The sequence below is a fragment of the Ptychodera flava genome, chromosome 19, assembly GCF_041260155.1.
Source record: "Ptychodera flava strain L36383 chromosome 19, AS_Pfla_20210202, whole genome shotgun sequence".
Classification (NCBI taxonomy): domain Eukaryota; kingdom Metazoa; phylum Hemichordata; class Enteropneusta; family Ptychoderidae; genus Ptychodera; species Ptychodera flava.
Genome location: NC_091946.1, coordinates 15,716,923 through 15,736,778, shown reverse-complemented (window position 1 = coordinate 15,736,778; position 19,856 = coordinate 15,716,923). Strand labels below are relative to the sequence as shown.

Genomic DNA, 19,856 nt, shown 5'->3' with positions numbered 1-19,856 from the left:
TTGGACAGAGGAGATTTTCGTAGTTTCAAAAGTGGTGTACGCAGCTGGACTAGGAACACCACCAGTTTACAAAATAAAAGATCTGAATGGAGAGGAAATACTCGGCACTTTCTACTCCGATGAACTTCAGAGTGCCCTTTCGGAACGGGGAGCCGACGAGCTGTACAGAGTAGAACGAATTTTGAAGACGAAAAAAATTAGAGGAAAGAAATATTATCTGATAAAATGGAAAGGTTATCCGGAAAGTTTCAATAGTTGGGAGCCAGAGGAAAATGTTATTAGAACTTCGTAAGTTCCTGTGCTGGTACTTGTCAAGTACTAACGTAAGTACTACGTAAGTACTAACGCAAGTACTAACGTAAGTATTTACGAAAGTTATTCAATAAGTACCATGGAAGAAGTCTTAATTTCTTGAAACCTGAAAGTGACAGCTTACCATTATTCTTCCAACCACCTGGCCAAGTATTTATCATGTACTGTCGTAAGTAATGTTCACTTACTGCATCTTTTTCGGCAGTATGTGGATGAGGTGGTACAGGGGAGGTTCCTGAACATATTAAGTTTGCAAGATCTTCAAAACGACTTCTCATGTTGCCATAGTCCGTTCTTTCGAGTCCCCCTTTTTCAGCTTTATCGATAAGTTCTGGTTGAAGTATAATGTACACAACTGACATGAGCCATAGACAAGTAACTTCAAAGTCCCTTTCGGAACCGTAGGGCTTCATCATATCAAGTGCCTGCAAGTCAAACGGAGCATTATAAGCGTGCACAGATTCACAAGCGTTAAGAAGTTTGTGTAGGTTCTTTAGTGACACTCGAGGTTGTTCTAGTTGTTCTTGACCAGGTGGGAAGTACGCTTTTTCAAGTTCCTCCTCCTTGAAACCGTCTATTAAAAATCCTTGGCTGCCGCCGCTCCATGCAATTCCAAAGTCAAAAGCTTGTGGATATTCTACTGGCCCGACTGTCTCGGTATCAATTGTTGGATTAAGTATATTCTTGAGAACGAGGGGGGTAAGAGCGTTCCGAATTACCAAACATGGAAGCCTGTAGTCGTGGCAAATTTCTAAGAAAGTCTGTTTGAACTTGTTGTGAATCTCTTCTAGTTCTTCTAAGGCGGCTATTTCGTACGACCTGGCTTGAGTCAACACATTCCGCCTGCAATAATCCCAAGGCATATCTTTGAATATGATAATGAAACTGGGTAAATGGTCAAATGCTCTAGAAACAATCTTTTTTTCTTCCGTTGCCACGCCCCGGATTCGAGAAAAAGTCAGATGTTGAATTATGGAAGAGTCGCAAATAATGTAGTGTTCTGAAGGGAAACCTTCCCCCTCCTACTCCTCCCTCACCCAAGCCTGATATTGTAAATTAAGAGTATGTTCTATAAACTGTTTCTGAAAATCGGCAATCGAAACAACGACACGCCCATTATAAAAGTCGGCAATGTTGCTAGAAAAACTAGTGTCAAATTCTGGCACGTGAGACACCTCCGGTCCCTCCGCCAAATTTACTGCATCGTAACTCTTACCACTTCCAGTTGGTCCATTTATGAATATGTATGACATTTTGAGGATACTATATCATAGAAATTTTTTTTAAAAATTTTTTTTTATTAAGATATATACGATAAGACAATGACAATCCTTTCTATTTCAACTGCAATAAAAATACTTGAAACCGGAGAAGAGAATATTCAAATCAGTGACGGCAAACTCATATTTGGTGAATCTTTGGTAGATCCTTTCATATACGTAGACAGTGAGCTAGAAGTGGTTTTCAACATCGGACCTAAGTACGGTTCGGGAGGAGATCCAGCTACATGCGATGGGGTGTGTGTCCGTTGGCAACCGAGTCTTCAAAAGTTTACTGATTTAATAATATTCCGTACCCTAGGTGAAAGTTTCGATGCAAGCACTGCTAAAAGTTATGCTCTAAGCCTGGCCGCTCACTCCAAGAATACTATCGGAACCGTCACCGAAGGGAATCCTATCGGAACGACCTGCAGATTTTACAATCCATCTAAAGTGTATCAGAAGCGAGGTAGCGGGGCGCAGCCAGTTGCGTATTTTAAATTTCGGTTTAAAAGAGGGGGAGGGGCTCACGATTTCGATACATGTATTGATATGGTTCAAGAAATTGACTGCTGTTTTAAAACAGTGAGCCCATTGCCAGTCCGAGAAAATCCTGCTATTGTACCTCGTAATATCCGAAAAGGTAGTAAGATTCTTAGCATTTAAACCGCGCTTAAGTAAGCGTGGCCTTTCTTTCACTGTTGAGAGGTTATTTTGTGCTGCGCCTAATAAACCAGAAATTCAAGATGCGGAAGAACTAGTCGACTTAGAAAGATTAGGTGAGATATATAAACGAATAAATGCTGACAAAAATATTATAGTGGATTTTGATGACCTATCATAGAATAATTATTTTTTCATTTTAAAAAAATTTAGGATAGTATATATCATAAAGATGGCCAGTCAATTACATACAGCATTCAAGGGAGCAGTTTTACAAAAAAAATTTCCTGAAGTCAAGCGAGTCAAGGATATCGGGGAGCTGGTGGATATTGAAGGTATGGTCAAAGAAAGCCATTCGGAACGAAAGATGTATTCTGTTTATACTGAAATGGAAGTCAAATTATCGGATCCGAAAACTGGTAATATACAAAATCGTACATTGCATGTTAAATTAAATGATACATACACAAAAGATGTAAGAGGGGCGGATGTGGGGCAACAATTAATAGATCGCTACGATCGTATGCTTGATACAATTGAAAATGTTGAGGGTTCTGGTCTCGTTCTCGAGGAGATACTTAATTTTGAAGTAATTCTAGTAGAAGTTTTACTCGGGGCTGGAATGCATTCCGAAGGGGAACGGATTCAACTTCCCGGATGGTTAAAAAATAAGCATTGTGTGAGCGATCTGGTGCTACCTTCGGGCAGCGAGAATTGTTTTCAGTATGCCATCGTAGCAAGTTTAAAGTTGACCGACCCCGAGTTTCGCAAAAAGAAATGTGGTCAGGTAAGGAGAAAATGGAATACGTTTTACAAATTTATTGCTGACTACTGTTGGGAAGGTATTCCCTTTCCTACGCCCGCCGATCTGACTGTATTCAGGCGCTTCGAGCAGCAAAATCCAGGGGTCAAACTTCAAGTATTTCAGATCTACGAAAATGATCCCACTCCCCCGTCAGACATAACTGTGTTATATAGTGCCCGTTCCGAAGGCGAAGCCGATAGGAATCAAATAGCAAATATCTTACTGATAGTTGGCGAAGACGGCGGCCGTTCTCACTTCATGCCAATTACTTCGTTAAATCGCCTTCGTAATTCTCGTACTAATCGAAAGAATGAGCGCAGACGGAAGTGTATTTGTATGGTTTGTAAGCGAGGTTTTAAGTCAACAGAAGAATTAGAAATACATCAGGTGTACTGTGGAACAGACGACGCCCAGCCAGTTTTTCCTAAGGAAGTGTGTCAATTCGAAGGACATCGGAAGAAGGTTCCTTCTCCCTACGTCGTCTATGCAGATACTGAGGCAATTATTGAGAAGGGGACCGGCCGACACATTCCAATTTGTCTTTCGTATGTTATGGTGGAACGGGGGTGGGGAGGATCGAATCCTTCGGAACGGCGGCCACCCACTGTTTATGGTAAAAGAACATTCACAGGTCTCTCCTGTGTTACAGAATTTCTAAAGGATATGAAAGAACGGGCCGAGTATTATTCGAAATCGTATTATTGGAAAATAATACCGATGAAAGATAGATCTAATTACCAGCGTGACGGATGTGATCCAGTCTGTATTGCATGTGGAGAGCCGGCAGGATACCGAGTAGTGAAGGAGGAGGCGACTTTTTATTGCGAGGGATGTCGCCCGTCGAGAACCATTCCTATCTACTTTCACAACCTCAAGGGATACGATGGTTCTTTTATTTTGAAAGAATTACATGAAATCGTTACCGAAGGAGATGGAGGGGGTTCCGGACAAGAGCCAAATATAATAGCTAAGACGAGCAATGGTGGAATTATGGGCCTCTCGAAAACATTTATTTTTCACGCCTCAATTGTTGTTGCCGGAGGGAAGAGGGAGATAAAGAGACGCCACTTTTCTATAAAGTTTATGGACAGTGCTCAGTTGATGATGGGGTCATTGGCGAAGTTGGCAAAAACTGTGCCGGAGGATGGGTGGACGGCGGCCCCACTTTCGTACCCGGACATTCAAAGGGCGAAAGAAACACCCTTCCCCTACGAATATTTAGACTCGGTTGACAGATTAGAAGAGGGTGAGCTCCCGGAGAGGGGGGAATTTTATAGCGAATTGACGGAAGAGGGGATTTCAGAGTCTGATTACGAACATGCATTGCGAGTATGGGGCGAAGTTGGATGTCGTACGATTAAAGATTATATGGAATTCTATTGTGAGACTGACGTTCTCCTTCTTGCAAATATATTTGAAAATTTTCGCGACACATGTTTAGAAGCATATAAGTTAGATCCAGCCCACTATATGTCGGCGCCCGGCTTGACATGGGATGCTATGTTACTTTACACAGGTAATAAATTTGGGCTCATTCAAGATGCTGAGCAGATGAATTTCGTACAGAGGGGAATTAGAGGCGGTATCAGCCAGTGTAATATTCATTATTTACAGACAAATCATCCTGCTTACGGGAATTACGATCCAGAGAAACCGGTGACCGAAATAAAATATCTCGATGCAAACAATCTCTACGGCTGGGCAATGAGTCAACCAATGCCTACGGGCGGACTTCATTGGATGACGATGGAAGAGTGGGAGGAATGGGAAGAAGGGGGCGGAGCTGGCGGAGCTGGTTCCGGAGGGTGGGGACCTGGCGCCACCTTTCCACCAAGTTTTCTAGAAGTAGACTTAGAATATCCCCCCGAATTACATGAAGAACACAGCGATTTGCCATTAGCACCGCATCACTATGAATTTCCGAGGCAGGGCGGTCGACTGATTACAAGTGTGATGGATAGAGAGAGATACGTCTTACACTACAAGTTGCTGGAATTCTATCTTCGGATGGGAATGAGATTGAAAAAGATTTATCGGGTGCTTGCTTTCGATGAGGCTCCATGTCTCGCGAAATATATTGACTTTAACACTAAAATGAGGGCAAAGGGGAGGACAGATTTCGAAAAGAATTTCTATAAGCTGATGAATAATGCAATGTTCGGTAAGACAATAGAAGATGTTCGAAAGTACAGAGACTTTAAATTTGTTTCGGACTGGAACGGCACGGATAGTGGACGTAAAAAGATTCAGAAGTATAATCCAAAGATGAAACATATAACTTTCATAACTTCCGAAGAGGATGGTGATTCCTGCGACAGTGCCCTACTGGAACTGAAAACGGATGAGCATAAATATGTAAAACCAGTTTTCATCGGCGCCGCAGTACTGGAACTTTCTAAGCTGCTTATGTATGAGACGCATTACAATTACTTTCGGGTCAAGTTCCCTGGAATACGATTAGCCTACATGGATACTGACAGTTTTGTTTACAGTGTACCGATCCCGGACCCGGACGTAACTTTCAATGATATAGTCCGAGAAGATGTTGAAAAGAATGGTGAGAAGTCTATATATGATACTAGTGGGATGAGCTCCGCAATAGCCCCCAACTTTCCGAAGATTAATAAAAAAGTGATAGGTAAATTTAAAGATGAGTTGAATGGTGAACCTATTCTTGATTTTGTCGGCATACGCTCGAAAGTGTATGCTTTTCGAACTCCCGTTTCCGAGACGAAAAAAAATAAAGGGGTGAAAGATGTTTGTGTTAGAAAACATTTGAACTTTGAAGATTATAAAGATCTGTTTGAAACTGGGAAGAAGCCGGAGCCGGCACAGTTTGTACAGTTTGTACGGAAAAAGGCTGGAGAAATCCGTAGTGAAAAGCGCAGTAAAATCATGATGGCGCCAAATGATATCAAACGTGTGCAGCTATACAATCCAGACACAGGCGAATGGCTGGCAGAAACATGGCCGATAGGAATGACGGGTCATGGTTAAAATTGTAAAGACTTTAATCTACTATTTTCAACAGTGACCTGGGCATCGCTAATAACATAAACGTGGGCAAATATATTATCATCGCGAGCGTCGTCGGCACCCTTAACTGAGGTGTCTTTCTTCAGAATTTCAAGTTGAATTCCGTCCTTTGTGTTCATTACTCTAAGACCATTTCCATGAAATTCAATATCTTTAAAACTACGCAGATCGATAAACAGACAAAATTTATTCTTCAAATAATCAACTTCATCTATATCAATTTCACACCAATCTTTATCTTCAGCAAAATACCGTCGCACCTCTCGCCAAAATTGTCTTGGTATCATCTTCTGAGCGTACACTTTATTTGCAATGCCTTCGATTGATACAGACACAGATTCAATGGATGGGTTAAAGAAAAGTTCACTGTTCAGTTCTGTCTGATTCTGATTTTTAGTGAAGAGTATAGCGATACCTCTAATGCTACGTCGTGGTACATTTATATTTTCATTGATAACCGTGTCCGATTCTTTGAATGGTATTATTCTAAAATAATGTATATGCTCGTAGAGAAAACTTTTCCCGCTGTTGTAATAACCAGCAGTTGACCTCGCGAGATCGAGGTCAGAAATTGTCTCGTATTCCATTTGAATGTTTTTTAATTTATAATTGACTGTAACAACCTGATTACTGACAAGTAATTGGGAGGCAGGTGCAAGCGTAATTTCCCATTCGATATGACTACCTAACGCTGATGGATATGCAACTCCATGACCTGTTATGAGGGGGTGAGTGAGACGAATAGCATATTTTGTTTTATATGTGTCGAAAAGTAAAAGATCGTCCCATTTTGAAAGCCTGTCGGCATTTGCATCGGCCGCGCCGCTTCTTAATTTTCTTAGATTTTCGTTCTGAATTCCGTACAGTGTCATGTTCGTTCTCTCCTTTTTATGTTTGAAGAGATCGCGATAACATTCAATAAGGTTATATTTATTCAAATCGAAAAGTGTCTGACCCTCAAATGTGAGTTTCATACGCTCCACCAAATTTTTTGCAACATTTTGTACTACTCGGTTATCTTCATGTCCCGTTACTTCGAGATCAAAAACCAGGTTGAAAGTATCTGGAACTAGTACTACTCCGCTTTCTAACTTTGGACATCGTATGATAAGTGTCTGGCCTGGATCTGCTTCACTTGGATTATGAGCTATCACATGATGAGTTCTTTCTGACTTCGTTCCATTTGGTATTCGGTTGGTGAAAGTCGGTGATAATGTTCTATCGTACCCCATTTTCGTGTAATGTATATAGTAGAAGAAAAAAAGAAAATTAAGTTTCACTTCGTGTATATAATAACTTAGAAGAAAAAATCACATCTTTACATAAATATTTCCGTCTGACTGAAAGATAAATCGATTACCTGTGTCGCGAATCAATCGAAGAACCCAATATTCTTGGAGATGTTGGACTTCCATTTCATCATTGTCAATCTCCTGAAAGACGTTTATGAATTCTAGTCGCTTAAAGAAGTTAGTCTTTTGACATTCCTTCACGAAAGCTAATATGTTATGATAAAGATTATCATCTTTGAGTCGGACACCTGGATTTGCTCGAAGGATATGTCGATTTACCCGCCGAAGTTTGCACCATTCCAATTCGACAGAGAAACCAAACAGGTCTTTATTTTTAGAAAGAAATTTTGCAATATTCTTTTCACCAAACATGTTGATGCCGTAGGGAGTGTGATATATTAATACATAATTTTATTTATAATGACTAATGTTAATCCAGTTAAAAATATCCATAGCTGTTCTCCAACAAATCCGACAACCGATCCTGCTGTTTTTAATAGAAAACTGACGAGGGAACCGATTAAACCTGGTATTGCAGCAGCACTTTTTGCGGCCAATGTTTTTAACCATTCGCCAAATTGCTTTACAATTTCTTTCGCTTTTGTATAGCTATCGCTTGAGCCTTTGGGCGGACCTGAACCTCCTGCGTTTGCTCCTCCTCCCCCTGCTCCCCCTCCTCCTCTAGTCACAGCTAGGGCAATTGTTGATATTGTCATTCCAAGGGCAGTCAGTATTGCAGCTATTGTAATACCATTCCGTTTAAATAATTCTGTCAGCTTCAGCCTGAGTGACAATTCTGGATCGGAAATTACATCATGAAGAGACCTAGTCGTAGCTAGACTTTCACGTGCCTCACTGATCTTACCATGTTCGTATTCAATTCGATCAACAATTTTAGCTTCTCTTGTTATGAGTTCAGCTAGTAGTTTCTTGGCTTTTTCTTTTCCTTGGGTGTGATCTTCAGGAATTTCCTTTAACTGTTTTTCAACTTCTCTTTTCTCTAGCCTTATTTTAACTTTTTCATTGTTAAGCTCGCCAAGACGCATATTCGCAATCCTTAATTCATCATTAATAGCTCTATATTCTGGGTTTAGATTGTTCCATTGTTCGATTTTATTTTCAAAAGCTTGTATTTTATCTGCATTACCAGAAGCATCTTGTCGTAAGAATGTCAGTTCATCTTTGTATACACCCATGTCTTCTGGAGTCATCTTCTCAGCCGGTATTTTATCGTTTTTCACATCTTCAGAATACAATGTAGAACTTACAAATTCGGGCTCTGCGCTAGAGCGACCTCCTAATACTTCTCTAATAAATGCATGTCCTCCTTTTTCACTCCTTAATGTGGCTAGCTTATAAAATCCACCTCCTCTGTCTTTAGACAGCTTGAGGTCTTTATAATACAGCTTTTCGTCCCTAATCTCAGATTCTGTAGCCAATACATTTAGTGCATCCGGATCAGTAATTTTATTCTCCTTTAAGAATTTATTAGCCATTCTTAATTTTTTATCTACTCTAAGTTCAGTCAAACGACCCACCTGCGGGCTCCGCGCGCTTGAGCTATCCCGGTAAGGATCGACTTCTGCAAGGACATTATCATCGTCTATAAAGAATGTTTCAGCAGTAGCGTCATCATCATCATTTAAATTTGCATCACCGAAATCCTGGATTGGTATATCATCTCCTCCTTCTGCCATATTGTATTTCTATATTACTACAATTATTTTTTATCATCCCTTACATATACAGTAAAAATGCACATCTCAGTTGTTGAAAGCGTTGAACAATTGGCTGATTATATAGAAAGAACAAGTGCTGCATATCGGCGAAGTTATAAATTAATGGGTCGAATTGATATGGCTCTTAATATTACTAAGGGAATTCTTGTAAGCTCTGCTGTAATAGCAGCAATTCCAACAGTTCCGGTACTGTTAGCCTTAACTCCTATACCTGGCGTCGTTATTGATGTAATACAAGGAAAAACGGGAGTATCAAAAAGAAGAGAGAAGTATAAACATTATTACGTTCAATATAAACAGCTGCTTACACAAATACAAGAAAAAGGTGCAACAACAGAGGCCCCGGGGTCAGAACTTATTCAGAACATATTTCATCAGGCGCTAGAAATACAAAAACAAGAAGGATTTAGTCCGCCGCTGGAGCGATATCTACGATATTATGGATTGAATGGATATGAAAGTTAGTTCGTACCGATAGGAACTCTCGTGTTCAACATCAGCTAGACTCCGCGACTGACTGACAACGGGGTAAAAGTCCCTTTATATAGGCTAGTTTGATGGTGATGACTCACACGGAATTTCCCGTACACCTTCGGAACGTGTCTACACATGTTGTGTGTTTAGGTCAGACAGAACAAGTTTCTACATGTCCCAGCATCAGTGGTTCCCAGCTAGTATATTGCGCAAGTCCAGGACCTGACTCAGAAGGGAATTTCCCTGCTGAGTTCAGGACAATGCACTGCTGCGTCAAAATTGTTGCGCGTGCGTGAGTTCGTATATAGGTCAGGGTCATACTTTAGTTACATGGATGGTTAATTTTTCCTTCGCTTCATGTAGATAAATGAATAAAATGGGGTGTAAAATTCTTATTAATCCCAGTTGTCCACCTTTACTCTACTACTTTTGTGCTAATTTCAGAAAGATGATTGTGTAAATGGTTTGTTATGTCACATTACCTTTCCATGTCCACAAGGCGTGCCTTCAATTGCCTTACCCCAGTATTCACAGGAACCGTCTGTCATTTCACAGTACATGTAACATACGTCGCCATCATTGAAGTCCTGAAATTTATTGAATGTACGTGTAAGTAAAATTTGGTTGAATAGCATTTAACGATGTGTCCATTCATGGAGGTCAGGATTTTTTTCTCTGTAGACGTCAATAACTATATATTTTTCACGTGATTTATTGAAGTTTGCAATTAACGAATCCACAAAGCGCAACATTCGTCCTCAACCGACGTTATGTTATTCGACTGACTGACCCTGCCTCCCGCGCCGAATGCGTATTTACATGAGCGTTGGAGCACGCACGAAAACGCGCACACACATTATGCCATCAAATAATTATATCATACCAAACGCGACTGGAACTAATTTCGGATAATTGGATAGGGAAGTAATGTCGGTTTAATCTGCAAATGAAAACTCATCTGCTTTTCTTTTTAAGTTACACACTTGTTTTTACGAGTTATGTTTAATATTGCAACATTCAGCAACGATGCACCAAACACTTTTGAGAAATTTGAAAAATATGAAGATCCAATTATCCAAAATTAGTTCCAATCGTGTTACCAGTATATTGATGACGCAAATACAGCGATCTGATTGGTCGAGACGCGAAGTGGGTGTGCTTTATTGCTTAAATAGCACAGAGGAAAGCACGCTCACTAAAATACACTACCAAAATATCCTACTATACCTGTACGTCCAAAGTTTTCCACGGACATTGCCCAGTGCTTCGTCCGTAATAGTAAGCCTTGCATTGCACATCTGCAGTAAACACTTCACCTGAAATCACTTTCTCACCGTTATAGTAGTTAGGCCAGGGCCATGTAGTTTGGCAAATTGGTTCATCGTACAAACATGATGAAGGTTTTCGATATTCTCTGATGGCAGAAAAGTACTGAAAACTTTATTTTCCTTTTATGTTTCGTATATTGTCATACATACATAGGCCTACATACATACATACATACATACATACATACATACATACATACATACATACATACATGCATGCATGCATGCATGCATGCATGCATGCATGCATGCATGCATGCATACATACATACATACATACATACATACATACATACATACATACATACATACATACATACATACATAAAGACATACATACATAAAGACATACTATATTTGCATGTCTTTTAAAATAATCTTACACATGATTGAAATTAATTATATCGCAATTTTTTAAAATCTGATATTACTTAACCGTATACTTACGCCATGTACCCTTTCAGTTCGTTTCTGTTACATTCCGTAAACTTGTAGTACCCACCAGATTGAAAGCCCAGGTCGATAGAATTGGGACAAACTGTCAATTCGTGACTGAGGCCAAGTCTGTATTTAAAAAAATGGAGATGCGGCGTGTGCCTGTAGCAGCAGATAATAACAATATATCTCTATATTTCAGAATTCACATTCAGGAGGACGGTAGTGATTCTTGTATTGAAGTTGAGCATTGCAGGAAAAGGCTAACAGTCCAGGCCTCGTTGTTCTAAGTATGACAATGTACGCAAACCAGCTGTGTAACTTGAGTATTGTACCAACCATTTATACTAATCTGATGCGGACGTTGATTGCTTTGTGTCATTTGGTATAGAAAAACTTACGTGTGCGAAATTTCGTGGCCAAAGCAACTGACGTAGGTGCTGATAGGACACAAGCCAACGGAACGCGTTCCACACATTGCCCCTTTGTAAGCCAGGCCACCAACGTCAGTATTAGTCCAGTCCTTCCTGCAAAGAAGAAAAGTTGAAACGTAATACACTTCTTCTTTTTCCCTTTGGAACAAACCATTCTAGGCAGGTTATTGAGAAGGGAATCATGCTGTGTCCCATCCCCCGGTTTATCACATAATCTAAAAACACAACCACGCCAGTACTGGCGGCATACCATTTCGCCCAAGGGTCTGTGGCTTTAAAAATGTCAGCGTACAGCAGCCCCTCTTCCTTAGCAAAATAAAAGAAATATGAATGTATGCATGTAAGAAGTGGGAGCAAATGATCATGTCATGTGCTGCTATGTCTCAAAAGGCACTTTGAATTCGTCATCGTATATGCTGTGTATATCTACGCATACATGGTGAAACAGGCTCGCTTGGCATTAGTATAGCATTCTACCTTGAGCTTGCAGCTGTGACGTGTAATTTACTTACTCAGTAAACAGGAAAGCGTAGTCGAAATGCAAGGGACTGTCTTCATCGTCAACATTGATTGAATTCGCCCAGTCGGCAAAAAATCAAGACGGTCATAAACATCATCGGCGATATTCAAAAATGGTATACACTGTGGCGGAGAAAATAAATACCTATGTAAGGATGAGTACGATGGAATTATACAGTTTTATGAGTGAGCTGGAACTGGTTCGGTACTATTTAATGAGTGAGAAGAGTCGGTATAATTGAAGGAAGTCATATCGCTTTTTATTATATATTAGTAGTCGGTGCTCGTCCTAAAATCTACCACATACTCTGCACAAGACCAATTTCAATTGATTTGATCACTGTTAAATATCTATGAGGTAATTTTCTGTACTGACCGAATTTAATATTAATTTGTGAGTATTAATTTGTGAGTATTAATTATGTTAAAGGTCATCAATGAAGTTGTACAAGGTCTTCTCACGTTACAAACACCATCACCAAATGGACGAGGACCATTACCAGGGGAAAGCGCTAACATCGTAAAAATGACGATGGTGACAATCATCATCATCATCATCATCACCACACGTACAATCATCATGATTCTGTTTACTACCAAGAGTCCCTACCTTATCTTCATCAACTAGTATCAGTCTAACCAAACGAACATTGAGGTCCATGTCTTCGGAAGACGGGTGTTTAAAGGTGGTCGCTACCTGCAATTTGAAGAAAACGTCTTTAAGGCAAAGCTTATCATCATATTGACCGACTTTCAGGTGCTCTTTTATTCAATGATATCATACACATGTACTTTTTTTCTGAAGCAGAGTATTTATCTAGGATTATCGGTAAGGACGAACAAGGAAGCTTTTGTTCATAACAGTAAATTAAAGTAATTGAACCTTTCGGGTGACAAATCGTTGTCCTAGCTATGGTGCAGGTGACTCAGAATCGCTGTAATGTTTGCAACTTGTTCACAAAGCTGCGTAAAATGTTTGATAGCTGAAGTATTCTGTCAGCATGCACCTGTTAATGACAAGTTAAGAACAAAACTCGCACTAAAGTAATTGGGTATATTTGACGAAAGCAGTTTGAGTATGTTACTTCATACACAGATTGCTCAAATATGGTCAACCAGGCTCCATGTACAATGCGTACCTATCTAGCAAGTCGGTCAATAGTCCATATTTACATATATTCGGTGAACGACCCGGGAAAAGGCTTAAGAAATGTCTGGCAAATTTAAGATGGTGAAAGGAAATATCACTGTTTTCAATATCTTATTGGGACCAAATTAGACTTGTCGCAAGTCTGTGAGAACATAAATATCAAAACAGAGTAAAATTAAGGAATAAGCTTTAGCAGACTGTCAAATTCATAGAAAGATCATCGCGAGATTGAAGCATTGCACTGAGAGAGAGAGAGAGAGAGAGAGAGAGAGAGAGAGAGAGACAGACAGACAGACAGACAGACAGACAGACAGACAGACAGAAACAGATAGACTAACCAACCTTGCGGCGATGACATGTTCATCCTTACAATTCTCACCTCTTGTTCATAGTGAAGTTGAGAGTACTTACCAAATTTACCATAGCAAGTACATGAGGTATAGTGTTGTTCCCAAGTTTCTCCTGAGCAGTTTTGTCAACGGTTACCATCAACTCAATGTACGTAGGTCGAGGAGAACTCTCCGTGTCCCTCTCGATACGGTCGTTCCCTTCAGAACGTTTCAATAACCGTTCTGTATTAAACAAATGACAAAATTTCTCACTTTGTGTTGACACAAAAAGTTCAAGATTATAGTAGATTGAGGTAATTATGAGAGTAGATATTTCGGTCGTTACAATCGCAAAATCTAGAAATTTTGTGAAAAAAATCTTTACTATTCAGAAGGAGTAGTCTAGATAAGGATAATAAGGATGTGAACTTTGACTTCGCAAGGGCTGTATAGATTGTTTTCATGTAAGCATAGCACACCTTTTCAAATGTCCAACATGTGTTAAATTTTCTTTCATGTATTTTTCATCAAAAGCGGCGGTGGTTTTGCCTTCCAATATTTTTACTCTTTAAACTACAAGATTTTTTCCCAGTTGCAACCAACTACTTTACGGTCATTCGTGTCATTCCTTCATTGACGTTGTGAAAACCATGTGACAAAGTGGGTAAGTTGCTAGTATTGCCCTGACGTAAGAAATTCCGTATCAAAAGCTGCAGAACGAGACAAAAAATAATTTGAACCACAGTTTTGAGAACAATAAGTTAGGTACAAAAAGGCAACTTTCATGTATTATAATATTCCAAGATGAAGTATGGCAATCTCTGAGATATATCCAATCGCTAACCTTCTATGCCATCTTCCAGTATCACAACGTCATTCTTGAGGAATTCTTCAGCGACGCTGTTGTCCACCAGAAATGCTATATGCGGATGCTCTTCGGTATCACGCCTCAGCCGTGATGGGAGATCTTCACTTTCCAGTGGATGGAGAAACAGTGTGTAGTTTCCAATCAACCAACCGCTCTTATCGAGAAATACAATAATTTTGAATTCGAAGTTAATGCAATATAATGGACTATCGCCCCTTATCGGCAGAGAAAGGACGTTGGCGGGAGCACAGCGCTGGATGTCTTTACATGAACAGCTCGCTATGTATGCCGTCTAGGCTGTAAAGTACTCAAGAATGCCAGAGAATTCAGGTTTGCAAATTACCGATATATATATATATATATATATATATATATATATATATATATATATATATATATATATATATATATATATATATATATATATATATAGATAGATAGATAGATAGATAGATAGATAGATAGATAGATAGATAGATAGATAGATAGATAGATAGATATAGATATAGATATAGATAGATAGATAGATAGATATAGATTTATATTAGCCCAAACAAGGGAGTGTGTGCTCGAGAATAGGTGACCAATTTAACTGCGTACGAAGGACAAATACTCTCTTTTTTGGTCATATTTTTTACTACTCGACTCTCGTACGCAGCTGTCACTCCCAAATATTTGGGTGTGCGTGCAAATTACAATCAAATGCCTCACTTCCATGTTAGATATCAAACGGTGCAGTGACATTTCTAAATCACTGTTATATGGTAAATCGATTTTTAAGCATTATTTTAACACGATCGGAACCAATTTGGGATAATTGGATTTTGATATTTTGCAAATTTCTCAAAAGTGTTAGGTGCACATGGCTGAATGTCGCAAGATATCGCAAATTACTCATAAATACAAGTGTGTAATATAAAAAGAAAAGCTGATGAAATAACATTTGGAGATTAAATGAACACTACTTCACCATCCAATTATCCCGAATTAGTTCAAATCGTGTTTTTTGAAAAAAGCATCTCCTATGCTAAACATGTAATTTGATCATTTTTAAATCCCGAAGCTGTCAAGTTCAAAATAGTTGCAGTTCACTTTCAGCCAAGTAATGACTATGAGTGGCCGCTACGTCATCGACAAGTTACAATTGAATCTTATGGGGCGCGCGGCGTACAATATACAAGAGATGTTTTTAACCTACCACGTCGTATCCATTACACACTCTGATAGCAACTAAGGAGTTTTCAACACCAGTGATGTAACCACTGTGATAGCAAGACTTGTCGACATCAACTGGAAACCTGTCCCAACGAATTCCACCATCGCCACAGTATTCCACGAAAGGCGTAACAAAGAAATCTTTTGAATCGAAGAAATTGCATATATTTATTCATTTATTTATTTATTTATTTATTTATTTATTTATTTCAAGATGTAAGAATACAATTTGATTATATCACCGTCGACACATTTTGATGGTTTTATCAATGAATAAATAAATGATTGACCGCAGTATTGAAACACTGTGGGAGCTTTTTCTACGAGAAACTGATCACATTACACGCCACAACTTGCCAAACTCCTACGACCTGGCACGATATCGATATACACAGCAAGAAAACTGCAGGCAGATTTCAGTACATGTCTGTAACAGGGTCTGATCAGTACCTGTAACAGTCCCTAAGAAATAAACTCTGTTATAGGACCTGTAAAATTAGTAAGATAACAGGGGTGTTCGAACAGGTCTGTATCAGGAATGAATACAGTGATGTAATTTCTGAGTGAATCCAGTGCTGTGACCACAAGATTGAAATACTGGTGTACAAACAGAGGTGTGTCAGTGTTACGGAGTCAGAAAATTTGTCAGATTTCAGGGGTCTATATTTTCAGATCAACAGGCTAATTTTGTTGACAGAAATGAATACAGGCATAATTTTGTGCACATTAAAATTATTAATCTGCTATAGGTCTCTATTCACATTGCTGTGTACAGTCCTGTAAATATAGTGCTGAGACAGGCAGAGATTTCAGCCCCTGTCCCAGGTCCGTTTCCACAACATTGTACATAGTCCTGTCATCACAGCGACCTGCACATCAACCCCACTCACAGCAATGTGACGTCTTTGCTGACACAGACTTGTACCAGAGGGCTGGGTCAGTGTCTGTACAGGGCCTGTCACAGGGGCAATTTTTTGCTGTGTACATGATGCAGGAAGACCGAGAGGGTACAACAATATTCGAACGTGCAAGGTAACTCTGCTTATACCAAAATAATGACACAAAAAGAAATTGTTTTATCTCTATAAATATAATGATTTTTTGAATGCGCACTTTTTCCAATATGAAACCATACTATTTCGTTATGTTCAGTCACCTAATGGTGGTCACCTAACTCAGAGCGCCACCATTGCCCGGATGGAGAACGAATAGTAGTCAGGTTCTCTTATTTTGAGTTATTCATTTTGCAAATGTTCAAATTGCAAACAATAGAACATAACGTAACATCAAAAACGCGCATATATTACACAGAAAAGCCCGGAGACTTATTTCCACTGTGGTCGAAAGTGTCGAAAGACTCACTGACAAAAATCAACAAATACAAAAGCAACATCTGCTGTCACAATAGAGAAAACGGATCTTCTAAGATTGACAAAAGATCTACCTGCAACACATCAAACATGAAATGAATTGCTCTCGTATTTCTCTAAAATCATACTGCAGAATAGCGCCTCTTTACAATTGGTTTAAAATTGCAAATCAAATTTATATTCCTCTTATTGCACGACAGACTATTCCATAACTTCGTTGGACGTTATGCCATATTTCTGCCGCTGATGACTACGCTGTTCTCAAGAAAAGAGTGTCTGTGATATGAATACATTGCAATATCAGCGCTCACTATACAACGACGCTTACCATCACTCCGTTTCAGTCGCAGCTTGTAGGTTTCGCCGAATGCGGTCACTGACATGTGATCATCCTCGTCGTCGTCGCTGAGGGCGGCCTCTCGTCTCCATCGTTGGCTAGTCTTAGGATACACGACATCGTACTCTCTAACTGAAATCAATAGCGATGTACAAATGCAGCAACATCAGCCACAAAAAGATGAACCTTTCTTCAGGTATAGACGCGCTTTTTAGCTGTGATCCACCATCCATCCATCAGAGTGATAAATGAAATACAAAAGCTCGTGATCTCTCAGAAATTATGCAGGAAGCAATATCAATATACAGTGTAGACAAGTGACACACGATTGTCGTCGATATTGAAATTTTGATTATTCTTGGTAAGATATCGGACTGTGTTTGAAATATTTTGTCAAGGGGTTTTGGACGAATATCAAAGTATGAAAACATACCAACTGTAAGGTAACTACATACTGTAAATTATGCTGTATATTATGCATATCATGTATGTCGTTTTCTTCGGGGAATTAGAGATCATTCTTTAGCACTCAAGCCGGTATTCGCTTTAGAGGCTGTGACTCGTGTATATTTCAACAGGATATCCAACAGTATATTTCAACATTTCGTAAATATGCGAAACAAAGAAGATTGAAAAAATACGGAAAAATAATCGTTTACTTGAGTTAAATACCACAATCTTTGTGCAATCCTCATCAAGTTTACATACCTTCATTCAAGCCTGCCGTCCTCGCGTATCTTTGTACAGTGTCTGCTTGAAGTCCCTTTGGAAAGAAAAGTTGTATTGGCAAGATGAAAGGTAAAGGCCTCAAATGCATAATATTTTAAAGAGGAAAAGAGCTTATATAACAGTGAATGGTTCGTGCGGGCATAGTTCTTTCGAGTCGAATGCTAACTATCAGTGTGCAATTGAAGCTCCAATCCATCAGGGTCATTTTACATTTAAAGCAGACTGCATATTCACAGTCAGTAGCGCTTCATCGCGTGTTCCTTGCTTTTGAGCTAAAGTAAGTGTACACACAGCCGATTTTATTCCCAAAATCTCCCAATCCAGAGGGGCTGTAGGGGGACAAAACCGGATTGCAGTACGGCTTGCCATCAACATTACGACATTTGAGACACTTTGATACAACTGCTGCGGCGTTGTTGCGGTCTCAGAACCGTTGTCGCAGCGCTGTCACTGTAACCAGTACAAAACGGCGCAGTATACGGACATATGTCAAATTGAGCAAATCATGGTAAGCATAGACAGTATAATGATTTTGTTCAATCCGTTAATGTGCATTGCTAGGATAAATGAAACATCTTCTCTTGTGAAAAAATTCGCTAGTTTTGGGACTTAAGTCTATGAAAAATGAAACAAAAGAGAAGTAATTGAAATACTTCATTCACGAAATGTCTTACCTCGTCCAAGTAAAACGCTGCCACATGGCATGGAAGCAAAAAAACTACCAATACCGCTAACATCATGCTAACAGCCATCATTCCTGAATGTAATGATTGATATCTGAATTAACAGGGAAATTTTAAAAACAATAAACTGCCGGAAAGTCCAAAATTAACTCTTTTGTCCTGTATAATAGAATAATTAACAGGAGAGAAAATTAATAACGTTCGTCATTAATATTTATAATGAACAAGTATTATCAACGCTTAAAAATGAATTACTTTTACCAAGTCTCTCATTTTGTATATATTTATCGTATGGAAGTAGTATTTCAAAGTAAAGGCTCTACTCTGTACTCTTGCTTTTTCTAATATCAGTCAATAATACTTCAAGCATTTACAGGCATCTGAAAACGACAGTTCTTGCTGGGCAATAATCATAAAATCATGAAATTACGTGATTTGACACATAATTTTATAATTGGATCGCCGAATATGTTCCTGACTTTCCATTTTGGTTTACATTGATCTCCGCACGAAGGTAATTGTGGGCTATATCAAGGGTTGTGCTTCTACACGATTGGAACTAATTTGGGATAATTGGATGGCGAAGTAGTGTCGATTTAATCTGCAAATGTAACCACATTAGCCTTTCTTTATAAGTTATACGCTTGTTTTTATGAGTAATTTGTTTCAGCTATAGGCACCTAACATTTTTGAGAAGTTTGAAAAATATAACGATCCAATCATCCTAAATTAGTTAAAACCGTGTTTTCAACTACCATCGGATTAGTTTGTATTATGTATAAGGAATTTGTAGTCCACCATCTCTCAATTTAAGATTGAGCCTTTCCCGAATATACTCTAATTTTCATTTTCTCAGGAGATTCCTCATCCCGGGGAGTG

General features: G+C 39.1%; 2 protein-coding genes across 2 annotated transcripts in view; both read right to left on the bottom strand.

Annotated features, from left to right (window-relative positions):
* Positions 1–19,062, bottom strand: part of LOC139118678 (uncharacterized) — a 33,047-nt gene extending 13,985 nt beyond the window's left edge. Inside the window, exons 1-12 of the mRNA XM_070682096.1 lie at positions 18,969–19,062; positions 18,274–18,328; positions 17,557–17,697; positions 15,842–15,999; positions 14,620–14,797; positions 13,858–14,018; positions 12,907–12,993; positions 12,290–12,419; positions 11,745–11,870; positions 11,356–11,472; positions 10,808–10,994; positions 10,063–10,167 (exon numbers count right to left, since the gene is read on the bottom strand). Of these exons, the coding sequence (XP_070538197.1) occupies positions 10,063–10,167; positions 10,808–10,994; positions 11,356–11,472; positions 11,745–11,821 (486 nt within the window). The 5' untranslated portion in view covers positions 11,822–11,870; positions 12,290–12,419; positions 12,907–12,993; ... (4 more) ...; positions 18,274–18,328; positions 18,969–19,062. The remainder of the gene's footprint in view (positions 1–10,062; positions 10,168–10,807; positions 10,995–11,355; positions 11,473–11,744; positions 11,871–12,289; positions 12,420–12,906; positions 12,994–13,857; positions 14,019–14,619; positions 14,798–15,841; positions 16,000–17,556; positions 17,698–18,273; positions 18,329–18,968) is intronic.
* On the bottom strand, positions 11,856–19,046 carry LOC139118055 (A disintegrin and metalloproteinase with thrombospondin motifs 20-like). The gene is made up of 8 exons (XM_070681350.1): positions 18,969–19,046; positions 18,274–18,328; positions 17,557–17,697; positions 15,842–15,999; positions 14,620–14,797; positions 13,858–14,018; positions 12,907–12,993; positions 11,856–11,870 (listed from the first exon to the last, which is right to left on the bottom strand). Exons 1-8 carry the CDS (start codon positions 19,044–19,046, stop codon positions 11,856–11,858), a joined length of 873 nt encoding a protein of 290 aa, XP_070537451.1.
* Positions 19,063–19,856: the final 794 nt, after the last annotated feature.